This window comes from Somniosus microcephalus, chromosome 1 (genome assembly GCF_052327205.1).
Source record: "Somniosus microcephalus isolate GS21.2 chromosome 1, FLI_Smic_1.0, whole genome shotgun sequence".
Classification (NCBI taxonomy): Eukaryota; Metazoa; Chordata; class Chondrichthyes; order Squaliformes; family Somniosidae; genus Somniosus; species Somniosus microcephalus.
In genome coordinates, this window is record NC_140987.1 from 189,086,387 (window position 1) to 189,101,076 (window position 14,690).

General features: G+C 41.9%; 1 protein-coding gene across 4 annotated transcripts in view; it reads left to right on the forward strand.

Annotated features, from left to right (window-relative positions):
• Positions 1-14,690, forward strand: part of skic3 (SKI3 subunit of superkiller complex) — a 136,020-nt gene that overhangs the window by 70,484 nt on the left and 50,846 nt on the right. For all 4 annotated transcript variants that reach the window (XM_085988621.1, XM_085988592.1, XM_085988612.1 and 1 more), the window contains exons 20-26: positions 1,597-1,741; positions 4,998-5,076; positions 5,987-6,048; positions 6,352-6,408; positions 6,649-6,717; positions 8,212-8,286; positions 9,702-9,843. In XM_085988621.1, the coding sequence (XP_085844747.1) occupies positions 1,597-1,741; positions 4,998-5,076; positions 5,987-6,048; positions 6,352-6,408; positions 6,649-6,717; positions 8,212-8,286; positions 9,702-9,843 (629 nt within the window). The remainder of the gene's footprint in view (positions 1-1,596; positions 1,742-4,997; positions 5,077-5,986; positions 6,049-6,351; positions 6,409-6,648; positions 6,718-8,211; positions 8,287-9,701; positions 9,844-14,690) is intronic.

Below are 14,690 nucleotides of genomic sequence, written 5' to 3' on the forward strand. Positions count from 1 at the left end.
TCTAATTATCATATCTCTAACCTCCCATTCCTCTCTAAGGCCTTTGAGCATGCTGACATCCCCCAACTCCATGTCGTTCTCGCTCGAAACTCCTTGATTATGGGTACAGTCATGTAGTGGTTGGCAACCCAGAAGTAATGAGTTTCAATCCCATCATGGCAAGTTGTGAAATTCAGTTCAATAAATCTGATAATTTGTGAATTGACACCAAACAAAATTGTTCATGAAGGCTGCCAAATCCCATATGGTTCACTAATGTACTTCAGGTAAGGGAACCATCCGCCACTTATCTGGTCAACATGTGACTCCAGTCTGACGTAATGTGATTGACTCGTAATGCCTTCTTAAATGATCTAGCAAGCTAGTCAGTTGTACAAAGCATTGCTACTTAAGGTTCACCACCATTCTGTCGACAACTAGGGATTGGCAATAAATATTGCTTTGTCAGCATCGCGCACATCCTGAGAACAATTTAAACATCCGACAGTCTGCTTGCTCCCACATCACAGAACTGGGTCTCCCTTTATCAAAGTCACAAATTACATCCTGTGTGACTGCGACTTTGCGGTGTTTTCCCTCCTTGTCCTACTCAATCATGCTAACGAACTAAAACTTACTTTGCAGACTAACCGTTCTTGAAACTAGCCCAGCACTAAACTTTTCCCAATATAGCCCGCATGTTCATGCCTCGACCTGCCTAGTGTCTCTCATCCTTCCTCTGAAAGCGATACTACTCTGCCTCACTGACTTTGAAGTTCAAGCTTCTGCTTGACTACCTTTGTTCCAGTTAGAGAGGAAACCAAAAACTTGATTTTTCCCATTGATTTGTGTGTCAAGAAATGACTGATTACACGTCAGTCGGTGTGAGGGTCATAGCAGTGTATTTTGTGGCCAGAATGCCTGCTGATCTCAATAAAAGGAAGCCATTCTAATATACCCTGAGAATGTCTCCAACACGTACTAGTTGAGCCTGCTGTCTCAAACTGATACAGTATGCAAGAAACATGATTCCGTTGTCCACTTTGTCTGGTTCCCAGCTACTGGATCTAATTTCTATTCCCAGATAGCGTGTGTTGTGGGGAGTTAACTTCTTGTGTGCCAAATTTAATACCATCATAAGATAAATTAACCTGAAAGCCCTCTAAGCCAAAATCTTGAAGCAAAACAATCCAATTACTGTATTCAGAATATGTTGCAAGTATTAAACTTTACCCTTTCAAAGCTGCAATTGAAGCTGTATATCAGCAATTTAAAAATTACTAATTTATTTGAAAAATATGATTAAAACATCTCATTTTTTCACAATAAAAGATTCAGAAAATTGTGAATGTTCTATGATTGAAAACCTGCACAAAAGGATTCAATACTTAAAATATTGAAGTAGCTGTAATTACATAAATTTACTATAAAATGTAAAATCAGAGACTAGTTATAGAATCTTCAAAAAAAGTTACAACCTTTGGGTGTTGCAGAATGGGAAACCCAACGTTTTCCTAAATTTCATATTTTAAAATAAATGCTTAATGGTCTCAATTATTTTTCGTGGTATGGGACGAGGAGTTATATTTTTAATAACTGCAATTTATTTCCTCCTAGGTGCTATGGGCGAGCCCTTAAATTGATGTCTGCATCTGCCAATCTGTGGTGTGATCTTGGCATGAACTACTACCGACAGGTCCAACACCTGGCTACTACAGGAAACGAGAATGTAGTGTCTGAGTTGCTGGAAAAATCACTGCAGGTAAATGATTAACTTTTTTTTTTTAAAAACAGAAATGAGCCTACCTTATAGGGATTACAAGTGAAATATTCAACCGATTTTCCCATTTTTAAAATGAAAAATTTTGGTGCCGTTTATTTGATGCTGTTTTTCTGTTTATAAAAAAAAAAATTATATTGTGCGCCACGATTGCCACCGCACTGCCAGCAGCCAGCACTCATTCAGTTTTTTTTTACATGAAGAAAAATATGTATTGCTCACTAGTTGCAACTATATCCGCAATAGAAACTTGTGTTTCAATTTATTGCCTTGCCAGTGTTAAAATAAACCCAACAAAACCTGTTGAGGTAGAGGTAAACAGTCCTGGGATCAGTTTGTTGCCCTCTATACAGTTCCTAACACATTTCACTAGATTGATTCTTCTAGGAGCCTGTCAGAATAGACTTCAGTTCAATCTTGCACTCATCAGGTTGCATAACTTAAGTCTTCTACCAGCACGTAAACAGTAAGCGGGTAGTAAGAGGCGGGGTGGGGCCTATTCGGGACAAAGAAGGTGTTACAGGAAACTTTGGTTTATCCGGAGGTTATATGTCCGGAATACTCGATCTAACGGCAAAAATCAGGAGCCGTTTTCTATATGTTTTTTTTCCCCAGTCAAGCACTGCAAGGTCTGTAGCTGCAGCTGCCTGTTTTGAAGCTATTGCTAAGCAACAGGGTTTGTTGATTCACACGGAGCTTCTCAGTTTCGTATGTTTAAACATTAACTCTGGTATGTCTGGCACTTTTGATGTTACGGCACCAGCTCGGTCCCGTCAGTGCCGGATATCAGAAAGTTTCCTGTATATGCTTAGAGGCGCAGGGCAAGGCTAGAATACTCAGCGAGTACTTTGAATCGGTGTTTACTAAGGAGGTGGATGCTGACAAAATATCGGTAGAAATGGAAAAGGTAGAACCAATGGAAGGTGTGAAAATTGATAGGATGTACTAGAAAGACTGGGTATGCTTAGAGTAGATAAGTCGCCTGGTCCAGATGGCTTGCATCCCAGGTTGCTAAGGGAATTGGGGCAGGAGATAGCAGAAGGGCTTGCCATAATTTTCCAATCTTCCCTAGATGCAGGGGGGGGTGCCTGAAGATTGGAAAGTGGCAAATGTGATACCATTGTTCAAAAAAGGGTATAAGGACAATCCTAGTAACTACAGGCCGGTCAGTTTAACATCCGTGGTGGGTAAAGTTTTAGAAACAATAATCATGGAAAAAATTAACGGGCACTTGGAAAGGTTTAAGCTAATTAAGAGGAGCCAACACGGATTTGTAAAAGGCAGATCGTGTTTGACTATTCTAATTGAATTTTTTGATGATGTAACGGGGTGATTGATGAAGGGAATGCAATGGATGTTGTCTACATGGATTTTTGGAAGGTGTCTGACAAAATACCACATAGAAGTCTGGTTAACAAAATTGAGGCTCATGGAATAGGTGGGTCAGTGGCAGCTTGGATAAGGAATTGGCTTAAGGTCAGAAAACAGTGAGTTGTGTTAAATGGCTGCTTTTCAGACTGGAGGATGGTAGACAGTGGTGTTCCTCAAGGGTCAGTGCTGGGGCCACTGCTTTTTTGGATATGTTATATTATATATAAATGACCTGGATATTGGAATACAGAGTAGAATTTCTAAATTTGCCGATAACACCAAACTTGCAGGTGTGGTAAGCAGTGAGGATGATACCAATCGACTGCAACAGGACATAGAAAGGCTAGGAGAATGGGCAGACAAGCGGCAGATGGAATTTAATACAGAGATGTGTGAGGTGATGCATTTTGGCAGAAGGAACAGGGAGAGGCAATATACACTTAATGGCACAGTTTTAAAGAGTGTGCAGGGATAGAGGGACCTGGGAGTTAATGTGCATAGGTCCCTGAAGGTGACAGGACATAGAGTGGTTAACAAAGTATATTGGATCTTGGGCTTCATAAATAGAGGTATTGAGTACAAAAGTAGAGATTTATGCTGAACCTTTATAAAGCCCTGGTTAGGCCACAACTGGAGTATTGCGTCCAGTTTTGGTCACCACACTTTAGGAAGGATGTGAAGACACTTGAGAGGGTGCAGAGGAGATTTACCAGAATGGTTCCAGGGATGGGGGGGGTCTTAGATACAAGGACAGGTTGGAGAAGCTGGATTTGTTTTCATTAGAGCAAAGGTGGTTGAGGGGTGATTTGATGGAGGTGTACAAGATTATGATTGGTTTGGATAGGCTAGACGGGGAAAGTTTCTACTAGTTGATGGTACAAGGGCCAGGGGACACAGATTTAAGGTTTTGGGCAAGAGATGCAGGGGGGATGTGAGGAAAAACTTTTTTATGCTGAGAGTGGTGAAGACCTGGACCTCGCTGCCGACCGAAATGGTGGAAGCGGAGACGCTCAATGTTTTCAAGGGAGGACTGGATAGGCACTTGAGGGAAATAAATTTGCAGGGCTACGGGAATAGAGTGGGGGAATGGGACTGACTGGATTGCTCTGCAGTGAGCCGGCACGGAGTCGATGGGCCAAATGGCCGCCTCCTGTGCAGTTATGACTCTAGTCATGGAGCTGCAGGTTAGTATTCTTTCTTGTGGAAATAAATACTTAATTCAAACCTTTGTCTGTTTTACCATCACTGATGCTTAAAGTATCTTATTTTAAGTTGGATATAATGGTGTGGAGTTTTTGCATGATTTCCACCCAGATAACTGCTTAATCTGGGCAGAATCAAATCAAATAACGTAAAAGATCATAGAATTTTAAGCGTGAGTTGCGCTCATAACTACTTTACGCTCAAGTATCTGCAATCTTTTATGCTAATTCAACAGTCCCATCGCCCAAACTAATCACCGTCCACAAATCTGGACACGTCCCCAGGTCGGAAAGAAGAATTTGCCAATTGCGCCCCTAACAGAAACTCCAGGCCAATGAGGTAGATTTTCCACTTGTTTGGACATTGAGTCACCTAGATGCAGAGTGTTGGGGAAGATCACAGCCACTTCACGGAACCCAGCTAATTTTTATGTGCTTAAATTAATGGACAGAAAATCAAGCTGGCTCTATTAAGCATGTGCGATCCTTCCGATTTTTCCTCCGCGATGTGCTCAGACAGTCCTTCACGCCCAAGTGCAATTAGAGGGAAATCTGCCCCTCGGTGTTAGCTAATTTGTGTTTCCATTTTTTAAAGTTTTGTATTACTGCAGTTTTTTAAAACAAAAAAACTAGAGTGCAATTTTTAATGTATGTTTATCCAACAGTGCCTTAAAAAATCTGTGATGTTGGACAGCAAAAATCATCTATACTGGAATGCACTTGGTGTTGTTGCAGGTTATAAAGGTATTGCCATATAGAGTTTGGTCTAGAGGTAAAAACTGACCTTTTTCAAACCTATTCTGAAGTTGTTCAGTTCTCTTTTTCAAACTAAAACTTTGGTAGACTAAATTTTGTAAAAAGCTATTTATTTGCAATATAGTTTTGTCAGCGTAAAATTAGAAAAACAGCATAACCGTTAAATAACATTATAGATTAGGTTAAGTATTTGTACTGGCCGCGCTAGACGTGCTCCTATCTAGCTATCCAGCAAGTTAAACACTCATTCAACAATAATTCTTCTGAAGCGGTTGCTGTTTTGAAGCTTTTACTTGAACGAATTTGTGAAACTGTAAACAAAGACAAAGTATGTTTTGTACATAAACTGAGTACTATACGTTCGATATTACATAAGATATAAACATATTTACAACAGTAGAATGGACTAATTGTATAACTAACTAACATTTGAACTAACTTCTGTAACTATTAAATATTAACCTTTTATAAACATAGTATTATCAAAATATTACTCTGACAACATTGCTATTATGCTAAGAACCAAAGATACTCACAGATATTGCGCTTGGCCTAACATATGAAATCAGATTACGTTGGATTGTAAATGGAACCTCTCATGGCAGATTCTCCATTACTCAAGTCAGGTTCTTCCTGGCAAAACTGCTTCCTGGGGTCAACAGGAAGAAAGGTAGGAAGGTCAAATGACCTCTCAGGAAGAAAGGAACAAAGGTCAAATGACCACACACAGGAAGAAAGATCGGATGACCTTTCCAGCATACAAACTTAACACAATAACCGCCACCAGAGGGTGCTATTGCATGTAAAAATGTCCAGAATGTCACAATGTCCATCGGTCCAGAACAGTATTCATGTAATTAAATGTATTTTGATTCTTTTCCATGTTGTTCTGATGCAGGTATTGAAAATTATGCCCTTGCACAACATGCATTTATTAAATCTGTTCAGGTTGAACAAAATGTAAGTAAATTCACAACTTCTGTTTTTACATTTTCCAGTAAATTACTGTCTACTGTTAATTCAAAATCACTTTTTGCTCAAAATATTTGGAATTATGTAGTAGGTAATATGAAGTAATTTTAATAAAAACCTGAGGCATTGCTTGCACAATTGCAATTTGAATTAAGATAATTTAAATTAAGCAGCTTTGAATTAAGAGGAGTTAACTTTTTTCAATGTTTCTAATTGTATATGCTTCAAAGTAAAAATGCAACAACAATGCTTAAACATTGACTTTTCAAGTCTGATGCTCTCTCATACTAGAATGTAGTGGCCTGGACCAACCTGGGGGCAACTTATTTGAAGAATGAAAGTATTGAGGTAAATATTGAGAACACTAGTTGTTAAACTGCAAAAGTGACAGTCAAAGTAATTGGATTTACCTAGTTGTCCTGAAGATATTTAAGGTCTGTTCATAATATCTCTGAATTACACAAACTGCTGATATAAAATCTTATAATATTGTTGTAGCAATTGAACTATAAATATTTTCTAAGATCAATGCTTGTTTTTAGTGTTATCACCATTACTGTGTGTGTTTTTCATATATTTCCAATTTAGCTTGCCCACGAAGCTTTTAAGGTAGCCCAGTCTTTGGAGCCCTCGTATGTTATGTGCTGGATTGGACAGGTAGATCATTTATATTGTTTGTACAATTTTATACTAATTGAAGTAAGTTGAATATATTCTTGCAATTATTGTATCAAGTGGTACACCTGGTGTAAAATTCAACTGGAGGGGAGGAAACTGGATAGATTGGGGATTCAGCTATGCTATAGTGGTGGTAGCTTCTCCCATTTTATTGAGGGATCTCTTACACAATTTTTCCACATTCCTTAATCAAGTATTACAGCATTCAGAAATAATCTGTAGACTTGTCATACTTGTACTGTGGCATGATTGATACTGAAGAATTGAAAGAGTTAAATGATGCTACAAGTTGGCAATAAAAATGAAGACTCAAATGTCTTTTGATGCAGGTCAAACAATATGCTTAACCTACATTTGAGCACCTGTCTGATTCTTCCCTATCTCCCTAATTTCCACATGGATCACCATCACTGGTTCCTCTCTTCCTTTGTTGACTACAACCATATGGGTTATAAAGTTGTTGGCTTTTACCTCACTTTGATAGACTGCATACCTTTTGTAATGTCTTTCATAGAATCATAGAAAATTACAGCACAAAAGGAGGCCATTCAGCCCATCGTGTCTGTGTTGGCCGGAGAAAAGCTATCCAGCCAATCCCACTTTCCAGCTCTTGGTCCATAGCCTTGTAGGTTACGGCACTTCAAGTGCATATTCAAGTGCTTTTGAAATGTGATGAGGGTTTCTGCCTCTACCACCCTTTCAGGCAGAGAGTTCCAGACTCCCACCCACCTCTGGGTGAAAACATTTCTCCTCAACTCCCCTCTAATCCTTCTACCAATTACTTTAAATCTATGCCCCCTAGTTATTGGCCACTCTGCTAAGGGAAAGAGTTCCTTCCTATCTACTCTATCTAAGCCCCTCATAATTTTATACACCTCAATCAAGTCTCCCTGCAGCCTCCTTTGTTCCAAAGAGAACAACCGCAGCCTATCAAATCTTTCCTCATAGCTAAAATGGATGGGGGGAGAAAAGGCAGGAAAACGATCTCGGCTGCGGGGGGGAGAGGGAGGAAGGCGGCCCATTTTCTCTGAGGAGGTTCCAGTGACCTATCCTTCCCTCTGCTGATGGACTTGCCCTTCCCAACCACCAGGTTTTCATTGAGCATGCTGAGGTGGCAACATCCTTGTAAATCTCCTCTGTACCCTCTCTCATGCAATCACATCCTTCCTGTAATGTGGTGACCAGAACTGTACGCAGTAGTCTAACTAGTGTTTTATACAGCAAGTACCACCTCAATTAATTAATTAATTTAATTAATTAATTCATAAATAAAAGCAGCATACACAATGCTTTCTTTGGGTGCATGCGCACTATTTAATTGTCAGCACCATTACTCTTAATACCATTGATTTATGCTATTTATCAGAATATTGTATTTTTCTCTTTCTTAAATATTTTCTACATATGTTGGCAAGGAATTTGCTTAATTTATTTGCTATGACAGTCTCAATTTCCAGTCATTTAATTTTGCAGGCACTTATTGCTGAAGCTGTTGGCAGCTATGAGACTATGGATTTGTTTAGACATACCACGGAACTTGGTGTCAATGTAAGTATTCTTTTATCTTAACTTTAATTACTAGGCTATAAATAAGCAAGCCCAGTCTATAACTGTGAATCAATTTGATCACTCTCAAATGGCAATGATTAGATAATTGTGAGCAAGGATACCTCTGGGTTTCTGAGATCTGGTACCCTTTCAGTACCTTGAACTTACACATTGAAATTCAGTTAGTAGCTTTTTATTACAGATTTATTTAACTATCAGTAATGGTGACCATGAAACCAACGGATTGTCGCAAAAATCGATCTGGTTCACTAATGTCCTTTAGGGAAGGAAATCTGCTGTCCTTACCTGGTCTGGCCTACATGTGACTCCAGACCCACAGCAATGTGGTTGACTTTTAACTGCCCTCTGAAATGGCCTAGCAAGCCAGTCAAGAAGGCGGCTCACCACCACCTTAAGGGCAATTAGGGATGGGCAATAAATGCTGGCTTTGCCAGCGACGCCCACATCCCATGAACAAAGAAAAAGAATTCGGCCAAAATTTGCTGTCAAAATAATGGTAAGGCTAATGGCGCACTCAATTATTTATGCGTAAATGCTACAGCAACTTCAGGCAAGGAGCAGATGCACAGTTAAATGCGAACATCCAAAAGTTGCTGTCCAAGTTGCGCTGCTCTGCCATTGACTTTGGATAAACGGCGTTTTGCTGTCTGCCTCGCCATTCACGTGCTTGAATATCATGAAGTTGCTGTATTTGCGCAGTAGATACAAACTAAACCCGTCGCAGTTATTTAGGCCTAGTAATTAATAACATAAGTGCACTTTTAGCAACCTGATAATTGTTAATTACTACCAATCAACCCCTCTGGCACTGAAAATTAACTATTACAAATGTGGAGTCTCATTCCTTCATGTTTTTGAATTTTTCAGGGAGATTTTTAAAAAATGTATTTTTTCTCACTTTTCTGGGGGAGTTTTCTCTACTCTTAATCCAATCTTTCTTTCCCCCTCTTTATTTCTCTTCCTGTACCTGATTTGGCATTGATTTCACCCCTGTTAATTCACCTTCCTTCTCCGTACTTCCTGTGTTTATTCCCCAATCCTTAAATAACATTGGTTAAGGTTGCCCTGTTGCCCATTAGCAGCTCGCACTTTCAGCAACAATGTGGGCAATTTTTTTGAACTGAAGGTGCAGGGACAAGTCTAATTATTTGCAGACACTGTTAGATGCCCTGCTGCAGCAAAATCTGGTCCATTGAGGATTTTTTTGTGTGCGTGTATAAATTTAGTCAAGCTTGATACTAGTTTTCTGATTCATGGCTAAGTCAAGTTAAATTTGAGGCCAGAGCAGGTGGAAAGGAAATGTTTAAATTTTGCTAGAATTTATTAAACCTGAATTTATTTTAAATTTACAATGTAAAGAAAAATTAGGAAAAAAAAGTTATTTCTTTATACAGACTGAAGGAGCTAAAGGTTATGCACACTGGGTGTGTGCAACACTGCAGGATAAATCGAACAGAAATTCAGAACTGTACAAGTACAACATTGTACAGATGAATGCAATATCTGCCGCACAAGTTGTCATGAGCAAGTATACAGGTATGGTAAAATATGTCTTGACAAGTTACTAGTCAATTGATGTCCAAATCTGCTTTATTTAGAAATATTTTCTAGCATAACATTATTGCCAAACTATGAATGCATTCATTAATACAAGTGTGTTACAACATGATTAAAGATTTGACATTGCCTTGGCAATATTCAATAATGATGAGGTCTGCTGCAAAACTGGGGGGGGGGGGGATGTAATGCAGAAGAGGCTAGAGCCAGAAGAACAGAGTACTGGCAGAGGTTGTCGGGCTGGAGGAGGTTAGAGATAGAGGGGCAAGGCCATGAAGGGATTTGAGCACTAGTGAGAATTTTAATTTGGAAATGTTGGAGACTAGAAGCCAATATAGGTTACAAGGACAGGAGTGATGGGTCAGCAGGACTTGGTGAGGGATAGGGTACAGACTTTGGATGAGCTGAAGTTTGCAAAGCATGAAGCATATCAGGCCAGCTAGGAGAAGTGAGGTTGAGTTGTCAACAGTTTGGAGGGAATGGGGTCAAGGTGAGCTTGGAGAGAGGACATGAGGGGAGATGGAAGAGAAACTAAAGACCGATGTGCGATCAGGGCTAGGGCAGGGGGTGAGCCTGGGGGAGGTTTGACTTTCTGGGGAAAGGGACAGAAGCAGTAGAGGCAGCTGAAGGCAGTTTCAATCTGAGTGACGAAGTGGTACATGAGTTCCTTGCACTTGTTTTTGGAAGTGAGGGTAGAGGGAGCAGATAAGATTAGACAATTGGTAATGGAGAAAAGAAGCCGGGAGTTATCTTTGCTCTCCAGGATTATCCTGGCATTCTGAGTTTTTTTTATTCATGGGATGTGGGCGTCGCTGGCTGGCTAGGCCTGCATTTAGTGCCCATCCCTAATTGCCCTTGAGAAGATGGTGGTGAGCTGCCGCCTTGAACTGCTGCAGTCCATATGGTGTAGGTACACCCACAATGCTGTTAGGAAGGGAGTTCCAGGATTTTGGCCCAGCGACAGTGAAGGAACGGCGATACAGGTCCAAGTCAAGATGGTGTGTGGCTTGGAGGGGAACTTGTAGGTGGTGATGTTCCCATGCGTCTGCTGCCCTTGTCCTTCTAAGTGGTAGAGGTCACAGGTTTGGAAGGTGCTGTTGAAGGAGCTTTGGCGAGTTGCTGCAGTGCATCTTGTAGATGGTGCACACTGCAGCCACAGTGCGCCGGTGGTGGAGGGAGTGAATGTTGAAGGTGGTGGATGGAGTGGCAATCAAGCGGGCTGCTTTATCCTGAATGGTGTCGAGCTTCTTGAGTGTTGTTGGAGCTGCACTCATCCAGGCAAGTGGAGAGTATTCCATCACACTCCTGACTTGTGCCTTGTTAGATGGTAGAAAGGCTTTGGGGAGTCAGGAGGTGAGACACTCGCCGCAGAATTCCCAGCCTCTGGCCTGCTCTTGTAGCCACAGTATTTATATGGCTGGTCCAGTTCAGTTTCTGATCAATGGTAACCCCCAGGATGTTGATTTGGCAGAGGATACTAAAGCCTGATGGTACTTGATGTGGTCCAGCCAAATCTGCTGGTGGATGGCAAAACCAGTTGTGCACCAGATACTGTCAAGTCTGCACCCCTTAGACTTGCGAGTGAGCCAGGAGGCCATACCAGAGGCAGCAAACAGGATAGGAGAGAGTAAAAGTTTTACTGAGAACAAGGGAACCTAAGTGAATGGTTGAGCAAATTGACACTTGCAGAACTGTCATGATGAATGAAAGGACTAAGGCTTGGCTTGAACGTGCAATTGTAAGTGACCTGGGACAGTGTTTTTTCCAAGTGCAATTGCAGGAGGAAGTGGGATTTGAAGTGGGTACGGGGATGTGGGGAATGATGGATAAAAGGAAATGGTTGGAATGGCCTTTTCTTGATCGAGACCATTCAAGTAGAAAGGCCACGTGAGATGGCAGGGTCAAGGGAGTGGCTATGAATATGGGTAGGGGATTTATATGAAGGGAGAGGTTATAGGAGGGCAGTGAATTCAGAGGTGAGGGGGCGAGGTGAGTGGAGATGGAGTTTAAAACCATCAACACAGCTGCTGAGTGCCATGTTGAAGTAGGAAAGGAGGTTGGATGTCTCAGGAATGCGATGCTGAGGGGTAGCAAATGAGGATTTTAAAAGGCCCCAGGAGACCAGGTAGGCCTCAGAGCGTCAGCGGGCGAAATCTCGGCGGGAATCACGGAGCGGTGGCAGTACAAAAGGCCCGGCTCAGGTAGGCCTCAGAGCGTACCAATCTCCGAGGGAAAGAAGTAAAAAGTAATCGAAGTGTGACGTCACTGGAAAGCAGGTAAGTGATTGGTTGGTGCTTATTTCTCTCCTTATAAACTTTAACTTTGTGGTTTATAGTTTCTAAAGTCTCTGTGGTGTAGCGGGGACTGTTTATAAACCAGGGCCCTTAAATATACTATTTAACGGTAGTGTACAGGAAACTTTGTTATATCCGGTACCGATGGGACCGACCTGTTGCCGATCTATCAAAACTGCCGGGCATACAAAGTTAATGTTGAAGCATACGGAGGTTTTCATCTCCGTGTCTGACAACAAACACTCTTGCTTAGCAACAGCTTGTAAACAGTCGGCCCGTACCTTGGAAGCATCTCTGTAGCTTAGCAACAGCTTCAGAGAGACGTTCCAGAGCCCAACTGTTGAAAACAAAGCCACGAGAAGGAAACAAAGCCATGAGAAGAAAAAAAACCTAACAAAACGGCTCCTGATTTCTGCTGGTAGATCGAGGTTTCCGGACATACAACCTCCGGATAAACCAAAGTTTCCTGTAATTGGTGGGATTGATTTGATTTAATTTAATTGCAATTAATTAAAGGGTAAGTCATGGCAGGAGAGCCCGGCCCCGTTGTATGTGGGAACTCAGGGACACTTCCTGTGTCCCTGACAACTATGTGTGCAGGAAGTGTGTCCAGCTGCAGCTACTGGCAGACCGCATTGCGGCGCTGGAGCTGCGATTAGATTCATACTGGACCATTCGCGAGGCTGAGGAGGTCGTGAATAGCACGTTTGATCAGTTGGTCACACTGCAGGCAAAGGTTGGACAGGCAGAAAGGGAATGGGTGACCAACAGAGTACTAGGCACAGGCAGGTAGTGCAGGGGTCCCCTGTGGACATCCCCCTGTCAAACAGATACACCACTTTGAGTACTGTTGGGGGGGATGGCTTACCAGAGGAAGGCAGCATCAGTCAACTTCCTGGCACCAGGGGTGGCTCTGCTGCACAGGACGGGAGGAAAAAGAGGGGGCGAGCTATAGTAATAGGGGATTCTATTGTAAGGGGAATAGATAGGCGTTTCTGCGGCCGCAAACGAGACTCCAGGATGGTGTGTTGCCTCCCTGGTGCAAGGGTCAAGGATGTCTCAGAGCGGCTGCAGAACATCTTGGAAGGGGAGGGGGAACAGCCAGTTGTCGTGGTACATATAGGTACCAACGATATAGGTAAAAAGCGGGATGAGGTCCTAAAAGCAGAATATAGGGAGTTAGGCGGTAAATTTAAAAAAATAGGACCTCAAAGGTAGTAATCTCAGGATTGCTACCAGTGCCACATGCTAGTCAGAGTAGAAATAGAAGGATATTTCAGATGAATACGTGGCTAGAGGAATATTGCAAGGGGGAGGGATTCAAATTCCTGGGACATTGGAACCGGTTCTGGGGGAGGTGGGACCAGTTCAAACCGGACGGTTTGCACCTGGGCAGGGCCGGGACCGATGTCCTAGGGGGAGTGTTTGCTAGTGCTCTGGGGGAGGATTTAAACTAAAATGGCAGGGGGTTGGGAACCTGAGCAAGCGGACAGAGGAAAGGGAAACAAGGATAAAAGCAAAAGATAGGAAGGAGAAAAACAAAAGTGGCAGTCAGAGAAATCAACGGTTTAAATCAAACATGGCCACAGTAAATAATAATTCTAATAGGTGTAAGAGCATTAAAAAAAACAAACCTAAAGGCTTTGTGTCTTAATGCGAGGAGCATTTGTAATAAGGTGGATGAATTAGCTGTGCAAATAGAGGTAAACGAATATGATTTGATTGGGATTATGGAAACATGGTTCCAGGGTGGCCAAGGCTGGGAACTCAACATCCAGGGGTATTCAATATTCAGGAAAGATGGGCAGAAAGGAAAGGGAGGTGGGGTAGCATTGCTGGTTAAAGAAGGGAGTAACACAATTGTAAGGAAGGATATTAGCTCTGATGATGTGGAATCTGTATGGGTAGAACTGAGAAATACCAAGGGGCAGAAAACGTTAGTGGGAGTGGTATATAGACCTCCAAACAGTAATGCGGAGGTTGGGGACGGCATTAAAAGGGAAATTAGAGAAGCGTGCAATAAGGGCACAGCAGTCATCATGGGTGACTTTAATCTACATATAGATTGGGCTAACCAAATTAGTAACAATACTGTGGAGGAATTCCTGGAGTGTTTAAGGGCTGGTTTCCTGGACCAATATGTCGAGAAACCAACCAGAGATCAGGCCATCTTAGACTGGGTATTATGCAACGAGAAAGGATTAATTAGCAATCTTGTTGTACAAGGCCCCTTGGGTCAGAGCGATCATAATATGATCGAATTCTTCATTAAGATGGAGAATGAAGTAGTCGACTCGGAGACTAGGGTCCTAAATTTAAAACCAGGAAACTGCGATGGTCTGAGGTGCGAGTTGGGTAGGATTGATTGGGGAATGTCATTCAAAGGGTTGATGGTGGATAGGCAATGGCAAACATTTAAAGACCGCATGGATGAACTACAGAATTTGTTCATCCCAGTTTGGCATAAAAATAAAACAAAAAAGGTGAGTCAACCGTGGCTAACAAGGGAAATTAGGGATAGCATAAGATCCA